General features: G+C 34.7%; 1 protein-coding gene across 3 annotated transcripts in view; it reads right to left on the bottom strand.

Annotated features, from left to right (window-relative positions):
* Window positions 1–11,138, bottom strand: part of LOC106870046 (low-density lipoprotein receptor-related protein 5) — a 37,113-nt gene extending 25,975 nt beyond the window's left edge. For 2 of the 3 annotated variants that reach the window (XM_089338498.1, XM_089338499.1), the window contains exons 1-5: window positions 10,487–11,138; window positions 6,650–6,721; window positions 5,642–5,778; window positions 4,566–4,658; window positions 3,402–3,471 (exon numbers count right to left, since the gene is read on the bottom strand). In XM_089338498.1, the coding sequence (XP_089194624.1) occupies window positions 3,402–3,471; window positions 4,566–4,658; window positions 5,642–5,778; window positions 6,650–6,704 (355 nt within the window). In that variant the 5' untranslated portion in view covers window positions 6,705–6,721; window positions 10,487–11,138. Of the gene's footprint in view, window positions 1–738; window positions 780–3,401; window positions 3,472–4,565; window positions 4,659–5,641; window positions 5,779–6,649; window positions 6,722–10,486 lie in introns of those variants that run through there. The other variant, XM_089338500.1, reaches the window with a different exon arrangement.
* Window positions 11,139–12,001: the final 863 nt, after the last annotated feature.

Here is a 12,001-nt window from a genome sequence, read left to right as displayed (position 1 = left end):
GTGTGCATAATAATAATAATAATAATAATAATAATAATAATAATAATAATGATGATGATGATAACATCAAAAAATACTTTAGGAATGAGAACCCAGGTTCGAAATTTCCCCAAGACACCTGATGAAGGCTGGAGGATATATCAGCCGAAACATTGTGTTAACAACAAACAAGATGAGGACAAATATCCGTCAAATGTAAATAATGTAAATAATGTATGATATAACAAGATAATACTAATGTCCTTGCAAATCGTTCTGCTCAGGATACTGGTAAGAACCCTCGACAATATGAAACTCTTGGCTTTACTCTGCTCCCAAGTCTCTCTGCGTATATCTATTTATATTGTGGCACAGTCCATTAGGAGCCAACCAATAGGGGTGTTCTACTTCCACACAACATGAACCCTTATCAACTGTTTTGTCATACTATTTCTGCCAAATACAGTTTCTTTGTTGCAATTAAGTTTTAAAATAATGAAGAATTTACCAAAATAATAATGTCATTATTAAAGTGGATCTAGAAACATCAATGAAAATAGAATTTTAGTAGAAGCCCATCTTAACCATTTTGTTACCATATTTTGGTTTAATTACACTCCCTTTGTTTAAATTAATTTTGAAAATACTAAAAAATTTAGTAAAATGATTTTGTCATTATTAAGCTGATGTTTGGAATATAAATTAAGATGGAATTTTGATGGAGGCTTTTATTTTAGATCACTCAAACCCATTTGTTACCATTTTTCTATTGATATACACCTTCTTTGTTGCAATCAATTCTGAAAATAATGAAGAATGTAATAAAATAATTAGTAAAATAACTTTGTCATTATTAACCCTTTTGATACCAACCTAGCTGAAACCGGCTCTAGCTCTGTAGTACAAATGCCTTGCTTCCAAAAGTTTTGAATTAAAATTTACTACCAAACCTTAGTCACAATTTATTTTCCTAACACTAGCTTAATGATAACTAAATTATTTTACTGAATTCTTTGTTATATTTAAAGTAACTGAAAGAAACACAGAGCATCTCAATAGAAATATGGTAACAAAAGGGTTAATCTAGTGTTTGAGACATAAATTAACATAGAATTTAGATGGAAGGCTTTAATTAAGATCACTCTAACCCTTTTGTTACCATATTTCTGATCAATTACACTGCCTTTGTTTAAGTTAATATTCAAAATTAATGAAGAATTTTGTAAAATAAGATTGTAGTTATTAAACTGGTGTTTGGAACATAAATTAACATAAATTAACATGAAGTTTGAATGGAAAAAGGTTTTAATTTAGATTCCTTTAAAACTGGAAGCTTGTACCACGGAACCAGAGGGTGGATTTGTATCAAAAGGGTTAAACCAATTAATTACGATTATGGTTTAATATAAAATATTCGTAGTTAATTCATAATTGATACTTTTTAATTTCTTTGACATAATAACGTTTGGGAATTTTCATTGGCAGCAGGTCTTTGAGTATTGGATAATTTGAACATTCTTCAAACATCTTGAGAATTCTTCAAATTGCTTATCAAGTCTTAAATTCTATTATCTAAAAATTTAGTTGGAGTGCTTTAATTTAATCAAAATCTATTTTATAGAATTAACAATATTTGACTTCTTTCATAAATTTTTTTTTACAAATTTGATATTTCACAAGACTGCCACCTTGTGGGAATTTCAAAATATCCTCACTTTAAACATCTTAGAATTTCTATTAATTCTATTCCATTTTAAATTTCCAGTATCCATATTTACAAAAATGGATTAATTCCATCAAGACTCATCTTTTAGAAATGGTAATTTTTAATTCCTTTCATGTGAAAGAAACATACATTTTTCAAGAATGGTGTCCTGATAGAATCGGCAAAGCATGCTGGAATTTCTTATTGAAATTAAGCTGGCTAAAATATAATTTCCTTCATTGGAGCATGCATGTCTCTATACATCTATGAGTGTGTGTGTGTGAGTGTGTGTGCATATAATTGTGTGCTTTTTTATATGTTTCTATGTATATATGTGTATGTTTATGTATTTAAATTGTGTTGTGTATATGTATGTGTGGCACAGTTCTCTGGCTTGCCAGCTCCTGTCAACCCATGCCAGCATGGAAGACGGACGTTAAATAATAATGATGATGATGATGATGATGATGAGGTTCATGATACACACGGACACACACACACACACACACACACACGCATTTCTGTGTTTGTGCGTGTATGTTACTATATATGAGTATCTATACTTGTATTTGTATGTCTGTGTGTGTGTGTGTGTGTGTTTGATCTCTGGTAAAAGAATAATGGCATGGAAGCAGATAAGTACCAAACTACCTTACATAGAATCAATAAAAGAAAATAATAAAAAAAGTAAACAAAATATTAGATTAACTAAAAAAAGACAAAACAAAGTACAACAACAACAACAACAACAAACTTCACAAAATCCTACTATAAAATAAATTTTATCACCGGCAATTTGGAACTGATGTTTATCAAGCTGAAAATCCTATCAATGTGGACTAAATCGGATCTTAGAGCTTCCAGGAAATCAGGAATCACATTTGTTTGGGATCAATGCTTCAGGAACTAAGCTTCTGCTGACCTTAATGTCACGAGGAAACATAAATAACTACTTTATGGCTTCTGAGGGATTTTTACTTTCGCATTTGTTTGGAGAAGGATGTAACAACTCTTTTTATACCAACTCATCTCTGACACAGCCCTCGGTCCTATTACAAAAATTTCTTATTAATAAGTAAAATTTCATGTTAATCTATGTTCTAAACTGCAGCTTAGTAACAGTAAAATAATTTTTCTAAATTCATTATTTTCAAAATTTATTGAAATGAAGTAATAGAAATATGGTTACAAAAGGTTAACCCTTTTGATACTAACAACTACCAATAGGCCCCTAATTTCTATGATACAAACTTATGATCTTAAAGTGAACTAAAATTAATCCTACCATCAAAATATATGGCATAACTGCACTTTGGTGCCCCATTCCTTGTAACTTTCTGAAAAATACATATAGACATAGGTGTGGTTGTGTGGTTAAAGAATTTTGCTTTGCACCCGCATGGTTCTGGGTTCAGTCCCACCTCATGGCACCTTGGGCAAGTGTCTTCTACAGCTCTGGGTTGACCAATGTCTCGTGAATGAATTTTGTAGATAGAAACTGTGTGGAAGCCTGTCACCTATAGGCAACTACATGTGTCTCTTTGTGTCTTTGCTTGCCACCCCCCACTCCTTGACAACCAGTGTTGGTTTGTTTACATTACCATGATTGATTTGTATAACTAAAACCTGTCAAGGGGGTGCCCCAGCATGGGCACACTCCAATGGCTGAAACAAATGAAGGGTAAAAAGATAATCGATAATAATCAAGCGATGTTACCTCGAACAGCAGCTGAAGTCCCAGTGAAAATGTTGTATAAGTGTCCCTTCTCGTTGATAAATTTAATTCCCTGATTTAAAGGGAAAAAAAAAAATGTAAATAAAGCAAAATAGAATTTAAAAATTAAGTAAAAAGTATCCATAAGCAACAACAACATCAACAACAACATCAACAACAACAGCAATGATGGTAACAAATGGCATCAAGGGCTTCCAAGGAAACATTGGATGGATACAGTCCTAACCATTTTAATTAACAACAGCATTAAGTATATCTACATCATCATCATCATCATCATCATCATCATCCTCATCCTGATTATCATTCATCAGGATCACGATCGTCATCATTATCATCATCACCATCATCACTGTCATCTTTAACATCATCCTCTCCCTCCTCCTCCTCCTCCTCCTCAGCATCACCTTTGCCATCATTATCCTCCTTGTCATCCTCATCATTCCCATTATCATTATTGTTGTCGTTATCCTCCTACCTTCTTCTTCTTCTTCTTTCTCCCCTACTTCTCCCTTCCTCTCCTCCTCTTCCTCTCCTCCTCTTCCTCTCCTCCTCTTCCTCTCCTCTTCTTCCTCTCCTCCTCTTCCTCTCCTCCCCTTCCTCTCCTCTTCTTCCTCTCCTCTTCTTCCTCTCCTCTTCTTCCTCTCCTCTTCTTCCTCTCCTCTTCTTCCTCTCCTCCTCTTCCTCCCCTCCCCTTCCTCCCCTCCCCTTCCTCTCCTCCCCATCCTCTCCTCCTCTTCCTCTCCTCCCCTTCCTATCCTCCTCTTCCTCCTCATTATTACCACCACCATTGCATCATGATGATGACAATCATCATCATCATCCTTATTGTTCATCAATGCTTATCCTCATTGCATGTCCACCTTTCATGCTGCTGCAGGTTTGGACAAACCGTCAAATACCTTATTGTTCAGCAAAGGATCACATCTCACCCATGCATTTCTTTACAAATTCAACATGGCTTCCATGGCTGGATGTACTTCCAAACAGCAACCACTTTACAGTTTGTACTAATGTGCAATCGTCACTGGTGCACAGTTTGTCATGGTGCCCACATTAGAGAGGTTCCCATGTCCTCAGCAACACTAGAGGAGAATAACAAAAAAATAAAAAACAACATGTAAGAAAGCAGGGGTCACTACTCACCCAAATCTGTCGTCGTTCACTGTCGGCTCCAATTAAGATTTTCTCGTTAAAATCACAGGCCAAATGAACTATATCTTTAGATAGGTGACTTTGCTGTTAATAAATACATATAAATTAGTTACAGTTCTATATTTAAGGAATTATGTACATTATTTACATTTGATGGATATTTGTCCTCATCTTGTTTGTTGTTAACACAAAGTTTCGGCTGATATACCCTCCAGCCTTCATCAGATGTCTTGGGGGAAATTTTGAACCTGGGTTCTCATTCCTAAGGTAGTTTTTGATGTTATTATTATTATTATTCAGGTCACTGCCTGGAATTGAACTCGGAATCTTGGGGTTAGTAGCCCGCACTCTTAACCACTACGCCATATGCCCACAGGCATATGGCATAAATAATGTAAATAATGTATAAATGGGTTACTTTATTATCATGCAGTTAACTTTTACTTGTTTCAGTCATTTGACTGTGGCCATGCTGGAGCACCACCTTTTAGTTGAGCAAATCGACCCCAGGACTTATTCTTTGTAAGCCTAGTACTTATTCTATTGGTTGCTTTTGCCAAAGTGTTAAGTTATGGAGACGTAAACACACCAACATCGGTTGTCAAGTGATGGTGTGGGAACAAACACACACACACACACACACACACACACAAATATATATATGTATATATATTTATATATATATATATATACGACGGGCTTCTTTTCAGTTTCCATCTACCAAATCCACTCACAAGGCTTTGGTCGGCCCAAAGCTATAGTAGAAGACACTCGACCAAAGTGCCACGCAATGGGACTGAACTTAGAACCATGTGGTTGGTAAGCCAGCTACTTACCACACAGCCATGCCTGTGCCTGTGTGTGTGTGTGTGTGTGTGTGTGTGTGTGAGTGTGTATGCATGTGTAAGTGTGGATAGATGGATAGATAGATAGAGAGAAAGAGAACTCGGGGGCAAGCAACATAGGGAAGACATGAATAAATCTAAAAATAAAGAAAGGTTGTTGTAGGTGGTGGTGGGTGTTGGTGTCAGGTGGAAAGAACTAGGAATGATCCTGTGACAACTTACTGGCCCTGTGTTATTTTTAATCCAAGAACTTGGCTCTCCATGGAAAAACAGCAAATGGGTCCGACCTTCGGCATTTTTCTGTATCCATGTGACGCTGACATTGTTGAAGATTGGAAACGGACTGTAGACAATGGCATCTGTAACACCAACAATGAAGGCAGAGATGTAGGATATACATACATACATACATACACACATGTATATAATATACACACATGCACTCATCCACACACACACTCACCCATACACATTAAGTTTTTGACATTTCTTTCGACATGTCAAACTGTTAATCCAGACACATTTTTTCCTCTCTCTCCATTTTCTTTCCTCACTCCTTTCTCTCGAACAGTGTAAGCTCAAAACATCAAGGACTTCTCCATTTTCCCCAAGCATCAAACTAATACATCTTGTTTGTTCTTCTCTCATCTGCCTTGTCTTTTGTTTTTTTTTGTACATTTGAACCACATATATTTACTATTTTACTATTTTACTATTTTACTTGTTTCAGTCTTTTGACTGTGGCCATGCTGGAGCACCGCCTTTAGTCGAGCAAATCGACCCCAGGACTTATTCTTTGGAAGCCTAGTACTTATTCTATTGGTCTCTTTTGCCGAACCGCTAAGTTACGGGGACATAAACACACCAGCATCGGTTGTCAAGCGATGTTGGGGGGACAAACACAGACACATATATATATATACATATACATATATACGACGGGCTTCTTTCAGTTTCCATCTACCAAATTCACTCACAAGGCTTTGGTCGGCCCGAGGCTATAGTAGAAGACACTTGCCCAAGATGCCACGCAGTGGGACTGAACCCGGTACCATGTGGTTGGTAAGCAAGCTACTTACCACACAGCCACTTCTATATAAGAAACCATAAGAAAATTATGTGTTTGTTTTAAATATTATTATTATTATTATTATTATTATTATTATTATTATTATTATTATTATTATCGTTGTTATTATTATCATTATTATTGTATAAAATGCATCTTACCAATGTAGAGTATATTGCAGACAGTAAGCACCAGTATCAGCCATGAGAGGGACATCGTTATCCAGGAATAATCTGAAATAAATGGCAATAAATTTCTGAAATCATTTAAAATATATTCACAGAAGCAACAACAGCAACAACAAAAACAATATTAGGAAGAAGAAATGAAGAGAGAGCTTTTATTAGGTCATCAGACTAACAAGAAACTGCAGCCAATTGTCCTGCAAACGCCACGCTGTTGACTGACAAAAAAAAAAAGAAAAAAGAGATTATGTAAGATAACATAGTTAAAAGCAATTTTCCCACAATTTTCCATGTCATGTGGATTTTTTTGTTCTTATTTTTTATTCCTTTTCTTCTTCCTCCTCCTCCTCCTCCTCCTCCTACTACTACTACTACTTCTGCTGCCCCCCATCACCATCACCATCACCATCACCATCACCATCACCATCACCATCACCATTTTCATCATAAATATGTGTTTTTCTTTCGGTTGTGTTTCCATTTCTTGCTGACTGCCTTCCCGACTCCTAGGGCAAAGACACGCCATGTATACATTGATTGGCCATTAAACTAAACACATCAGATCGTTCGTTTTGAACATCAAATAAAGTTATGTAAAAAAAAAGAAAAATATTAAAATACATGAGTTATAATCAGTCTCACATCGACAATGCTCTTCTCAATATGAATGACGTAGCATTTAAGACAATCATTTGCACTTCTTGTAGGAACTGTAAGCCAGGGATCATTCCCAAATAATTTCCAGTTCCCTTTTTTGATCAATCCAAGTGCTCCAACAATCATTGGTATTGTAACTGCCTTAAGATGCCACGTCTTTTCAATTTCAATCATCAAATTTTTATATTTTCTGAGTTTACCAAATTCTTTTGTCGAGATATCATGGCCACAGAGTACGTTCATGTCAATCACTAAACAGACTTCATTGTTTTGGTCTTTCACAACAATATCCGGTTTATTAGCTTTAATGGCCCGGTCTGTATGTACTGGAAAGTCCCTAAAAATCGTTACATTTTCTCCCTCAGTTACAGCCTCAGGGTGGTGCTTGTACCATTTGTCAGCAGTTCTGATATTATAATGCTGACATATTAACCAGTATAAATATTGTCCAACTCTGTCATGCCTTGATTTATACTCTATAGGTGCTAAAACTTTACAACCAGAAATTAGGTGGTCTGGTTTCAATCTCATCATTGTAGTATAGGTTCGTTTTGGGGGTCTTCTCCATTTTTTATCATTTTTATAACTGGCTTGGTAGTTCTGGGTCAGTTATCTATATATATATATTTTTTCCTTCTGCAGTGAGACAACACAAGACCTCATACCATTTGAACGGCCCTGAATAAACACCGGGAACTTGAGGAGATCAAACTGAAGGCACACTCGGCTTACGGTTCAGACTTAGCTCCCTTCGATAATTACTTGTTCAAATCCATGGTTTACTTTCTACATCGACCAAGAGAAGGTGGAAGCTTCAGTAAAGAAATTCTTTGACTTGAAGGACAAGAACGAGTAGCAGTTTGGGATCAGAGAACTGGCAGAAAGGTCTCTTCTTTGAATGCACGGCTGCTTTTATTGGAACTTGATGAACCAAGCAAACAAGTTACCAAAATACTGCAAAACTTTGGACTCAGCACAATTGACACACATGCTGCTTTCTTTGGACCATTCCTTTTCCTTCTCTCTGTACTTTTTCCTTTTTACCTTTTTCTGACAAAGAACCATGCTTCCAGTGTCACATTACTTTCTTTTTCGATCTGGAACTTTCTTCGAGTGCCAATCTAATATACTCATTGTGTATGTGCTTTTGACTGTTGTTGTTTTTGTTTATATCTTTCATCTGCTTACCCCATACATACATACATACATACATACATACATACATACATACATACATACATACATAACCGGTTCTTTCTCTATTGGCAAGAAATCCTGAAATAAACTGAATAATCACAAGCATTTGTACAAACAAAACTACCCTGTTGTTGATGTTGAAATTCCAATGAAGGAGCAGTGGAGCTAGGTTAGAAACCAGTTCTTTCTCTATTGGTAAGAAATCTTGAAATAAACTGAATAATGACACACACACAATTTTCTCTGTCATTTATTCTCTGTGTAAGTTGGACCTACTAATATAAATATATATTTATACATCAAAATTCATGATCTGAAAGTTTCCACCTTCCGCTTTCTCGCATTTTGCATGTAAACATATATACAGGTTTTGTTTTTTTATGTATTTAATATATTTGATGAGTCTAATTTGTTTATCTACATAAATGCCTCTCTCTCTCTCTCGCTCTCTCGTTTTTTCGTACATTCTCCCATATATATATATATATATGTATGCATACATACACAATATAAAAAATTGAAAGGAATCATATATATATATATATATATATATATATATATATATATATATATATATATATATATATATATGTATACATATATATATATATATATATATATATATATATATATATATATATATATATATATATATATATATATATATATATATATATATATATATATATATATACATATATATTTATACATATACACACACACACACGAACAGATGCACATTCACACACAGAGGTACACACATATTTATACATATATATGAAGAGCTTTTTTTCAGTTTCCGCTTGCCAAGTCCACTCACAAGGCTTTGGTTGGCCCGAGGCTATAGTAGAAGACACTTGCCCAAGGTGTCACACAGTGGGACTGAACCCAGAACCATGTAGTTGGGAAGCAAACTTCTTACCAAATAGTTAACCATTTTGTAATTTTACGAATAATGAAGAACTTTAAAAAATTGACTTTGTCATTATTAACCATTTAGCAATTTAAATGGCTGCATCCAGCTGAAATATTCTACCTATTTTATGTTCAAGCAAGCCAGATCCAACCTCTTACACCTATTCTATGATGCCATTCTAAAAAATATTATCACATCATTGAAATTTTAAAGTTGTGAGATCATGTATAACAAACTCAAAGCTGAATAAATAAGCATTACATTTGACAGAATAATCTGGACACAAAAGGTGTTTAGAACATAAATCAATATGCAGCTTTCTTCAAAGAAGGTTTTAATTTAGATCACTTTAACACTTTGGTTACCATATTTGTTTCAATTAATTTTGAAAATAATGAAGAATTTTGTAAAATAACTTTGTCATCATTAATCTAGTGTTTGGAGCATAAATTATGATAAAGTTTTGATGGAATTTTTAATTTGGATCACTTAAAAACAGCAGTTATTAACTGGGGTCAGAATATTACTTCTGAGGGGCCATATAAGACTTTTGAGGATCTAACAAAATAGAAAATTGGGGATCCATAACAGTATTTCAAGGGGTCCCTAAAAAAAATGTTGCTTTAGACTGTATTTATATGTATTGTAAGAAACAGCGTGGTTTCTTTTTCCAGTGTGTGTTATTGTTCAACCAACCCAACACATTAGTGTTGAAAACAAAATAGGAATTTTGAAAGAAGTATCAATGAAACTAGTTTTTAAATATCAAATAATTATGGGCGGGGGTGAGGTCTACCAGAATGAAATAGTAATCAAAGGGGTCCTTTGATAAAAAAAAAAAAAATGGTTGAGAACTCCTGCTTTTAAAACCTGAAGCAAAAGCAACCCCAGAGATGTTAGAATCAAAAATGGAATAGGCAGAAGTTGTGACTGTTTTTACTACTGCCATATCAATAATAAGCCCCCCCAAAAAAGAAGAAAAAAAAAGAAAGAAAGAAGTTCTTTATGAGAAATTTAACATTAACTGTTCAAGCTGTACTCACCTTTTTAATTAACTCACATCAGAGGCAAGAGTAAAAATTCCAAAGAAAGAATTTTGTCAAATCCGGTAAAAACTAAACCAGTTGTTTTTTTTTCAGTTTTTATTTTCTGTTCATATCAGTTGTCATAGATGAAATGTCTGAGACTAGGTTTGTGGAATTGGTTAAACTTGTTTTCCCTGTGATTTTTACCTTCTGCCACTTTAGGAGTGTTAGGTGAAAATTCCAAAGACAAGGTTGTCTGCATCAGCTAAACTAAAATCTCCTGGGGCTTTCATGGGTTCTGTTAAATGAGAATTCCAAAGGTAAAGTTCTTGGTTTTGGTCAGACTCAACGATCCTGGGGATCTGGTTATTTATTACATGTGCACTATTAAATGCAGATAAAAACACAAAACAAAACACAAAACTAACACAGTATTAGTGGAATCTGCTAAACCAGATGTCCTGGTGTCTTTTACTCTTCGTTATCTCATCTGACAGTGGCACAGAATGAAAAATTGAAGGTTAAATAGTGTTCGAAACTGCTAGACTATCCGTGACTGCAGATTAAATTTCCTGTTATCAATAATGTTGGATGAAATATCCCTAAGATAAACTTAATGTTTTCCACTCAACCAACAGCTTCTACGGTTTTCCTCTGTTACATCAGCAGCAGGAGATAGAAAAAAATCTGAAGAAAATAAAGTCAGTGATTTTTTTTTTTACTTATTTATTTATAATTATTTATTTACTTATTTTCTTTTCTGTATCTAGTGAAGCGGTGACTTGCAAAAAAATCAGTGGTAGATATTTCAGAGCGTAGTTTCATTGACTTTGTTTTTTTCTCTCCCTCACTGCCAGTTTCCTGTCTTTTCTAGAAGCATGGAAGAGACAACAACATCTAATAATAATAATAATAATAATAATAATAATAATAATAATGATAATAATAATAATAGGGAACGAAAAGAAAAGAGGGAGAGACAATGAACAAATGAATTTATTCTAAATAAATTGTCATTTCTTAATATTTTTGCTTCATCCTTGCTCCACACATACACACGCACACGCATTCACATACACGCACCCACACATGCACACAAACGTTTCCTCTCTGTCTCCCTCCATCTCTCTCTCTCTCTTCCTCTCCTCATTAGGCATACATACACTTCATCTTGCTCTCTCTCTCTCTCTCTCCCACACACACACCCTCATAGTGAAACTAATGCTGTGTCTGTCTTACACAAGCATGTGCAACACACACACACTCTCTCTTATTCTCTCTCTCTCTCATGCACACACTATCCCCCTCTCTCTCTCTGTCTCTCTTTCTCATTTCCCCCTTTCCTCCCTGTTGCCACTCTAGTTCTCACACTTTGCATTTCCGAACCAGCAACAGTTCAAACGCTCCATTCTGGTATTTCATTGGCGTATTTATTTTATGTTTTTTCATGATTCTTTTTTATATATATTTATGATGATCTTTATATATTTTCCTGTTCTCTTTAAATCTTCCATTATGTATGATTATGTGTGT

The sequence above is a fragment of the Octopus bimaculoides genome, chromosome 20 (assembly GCF_046866305.1).
Source record: "Octopus bimaculoides isolate indiv1 chromosome 20, ASM4686630v1, whole genome shotgun sequence".
NCBI classification, from domain to species: Eukaryota; Metazoa; Mollusca; class Cephalopoda; order Octopoda; family Octopodidae; genus Octopus; species Octopus bimaculoides.
This window is presented reverse-complemented; position numbering and strand designations above follow the sequence as displayed.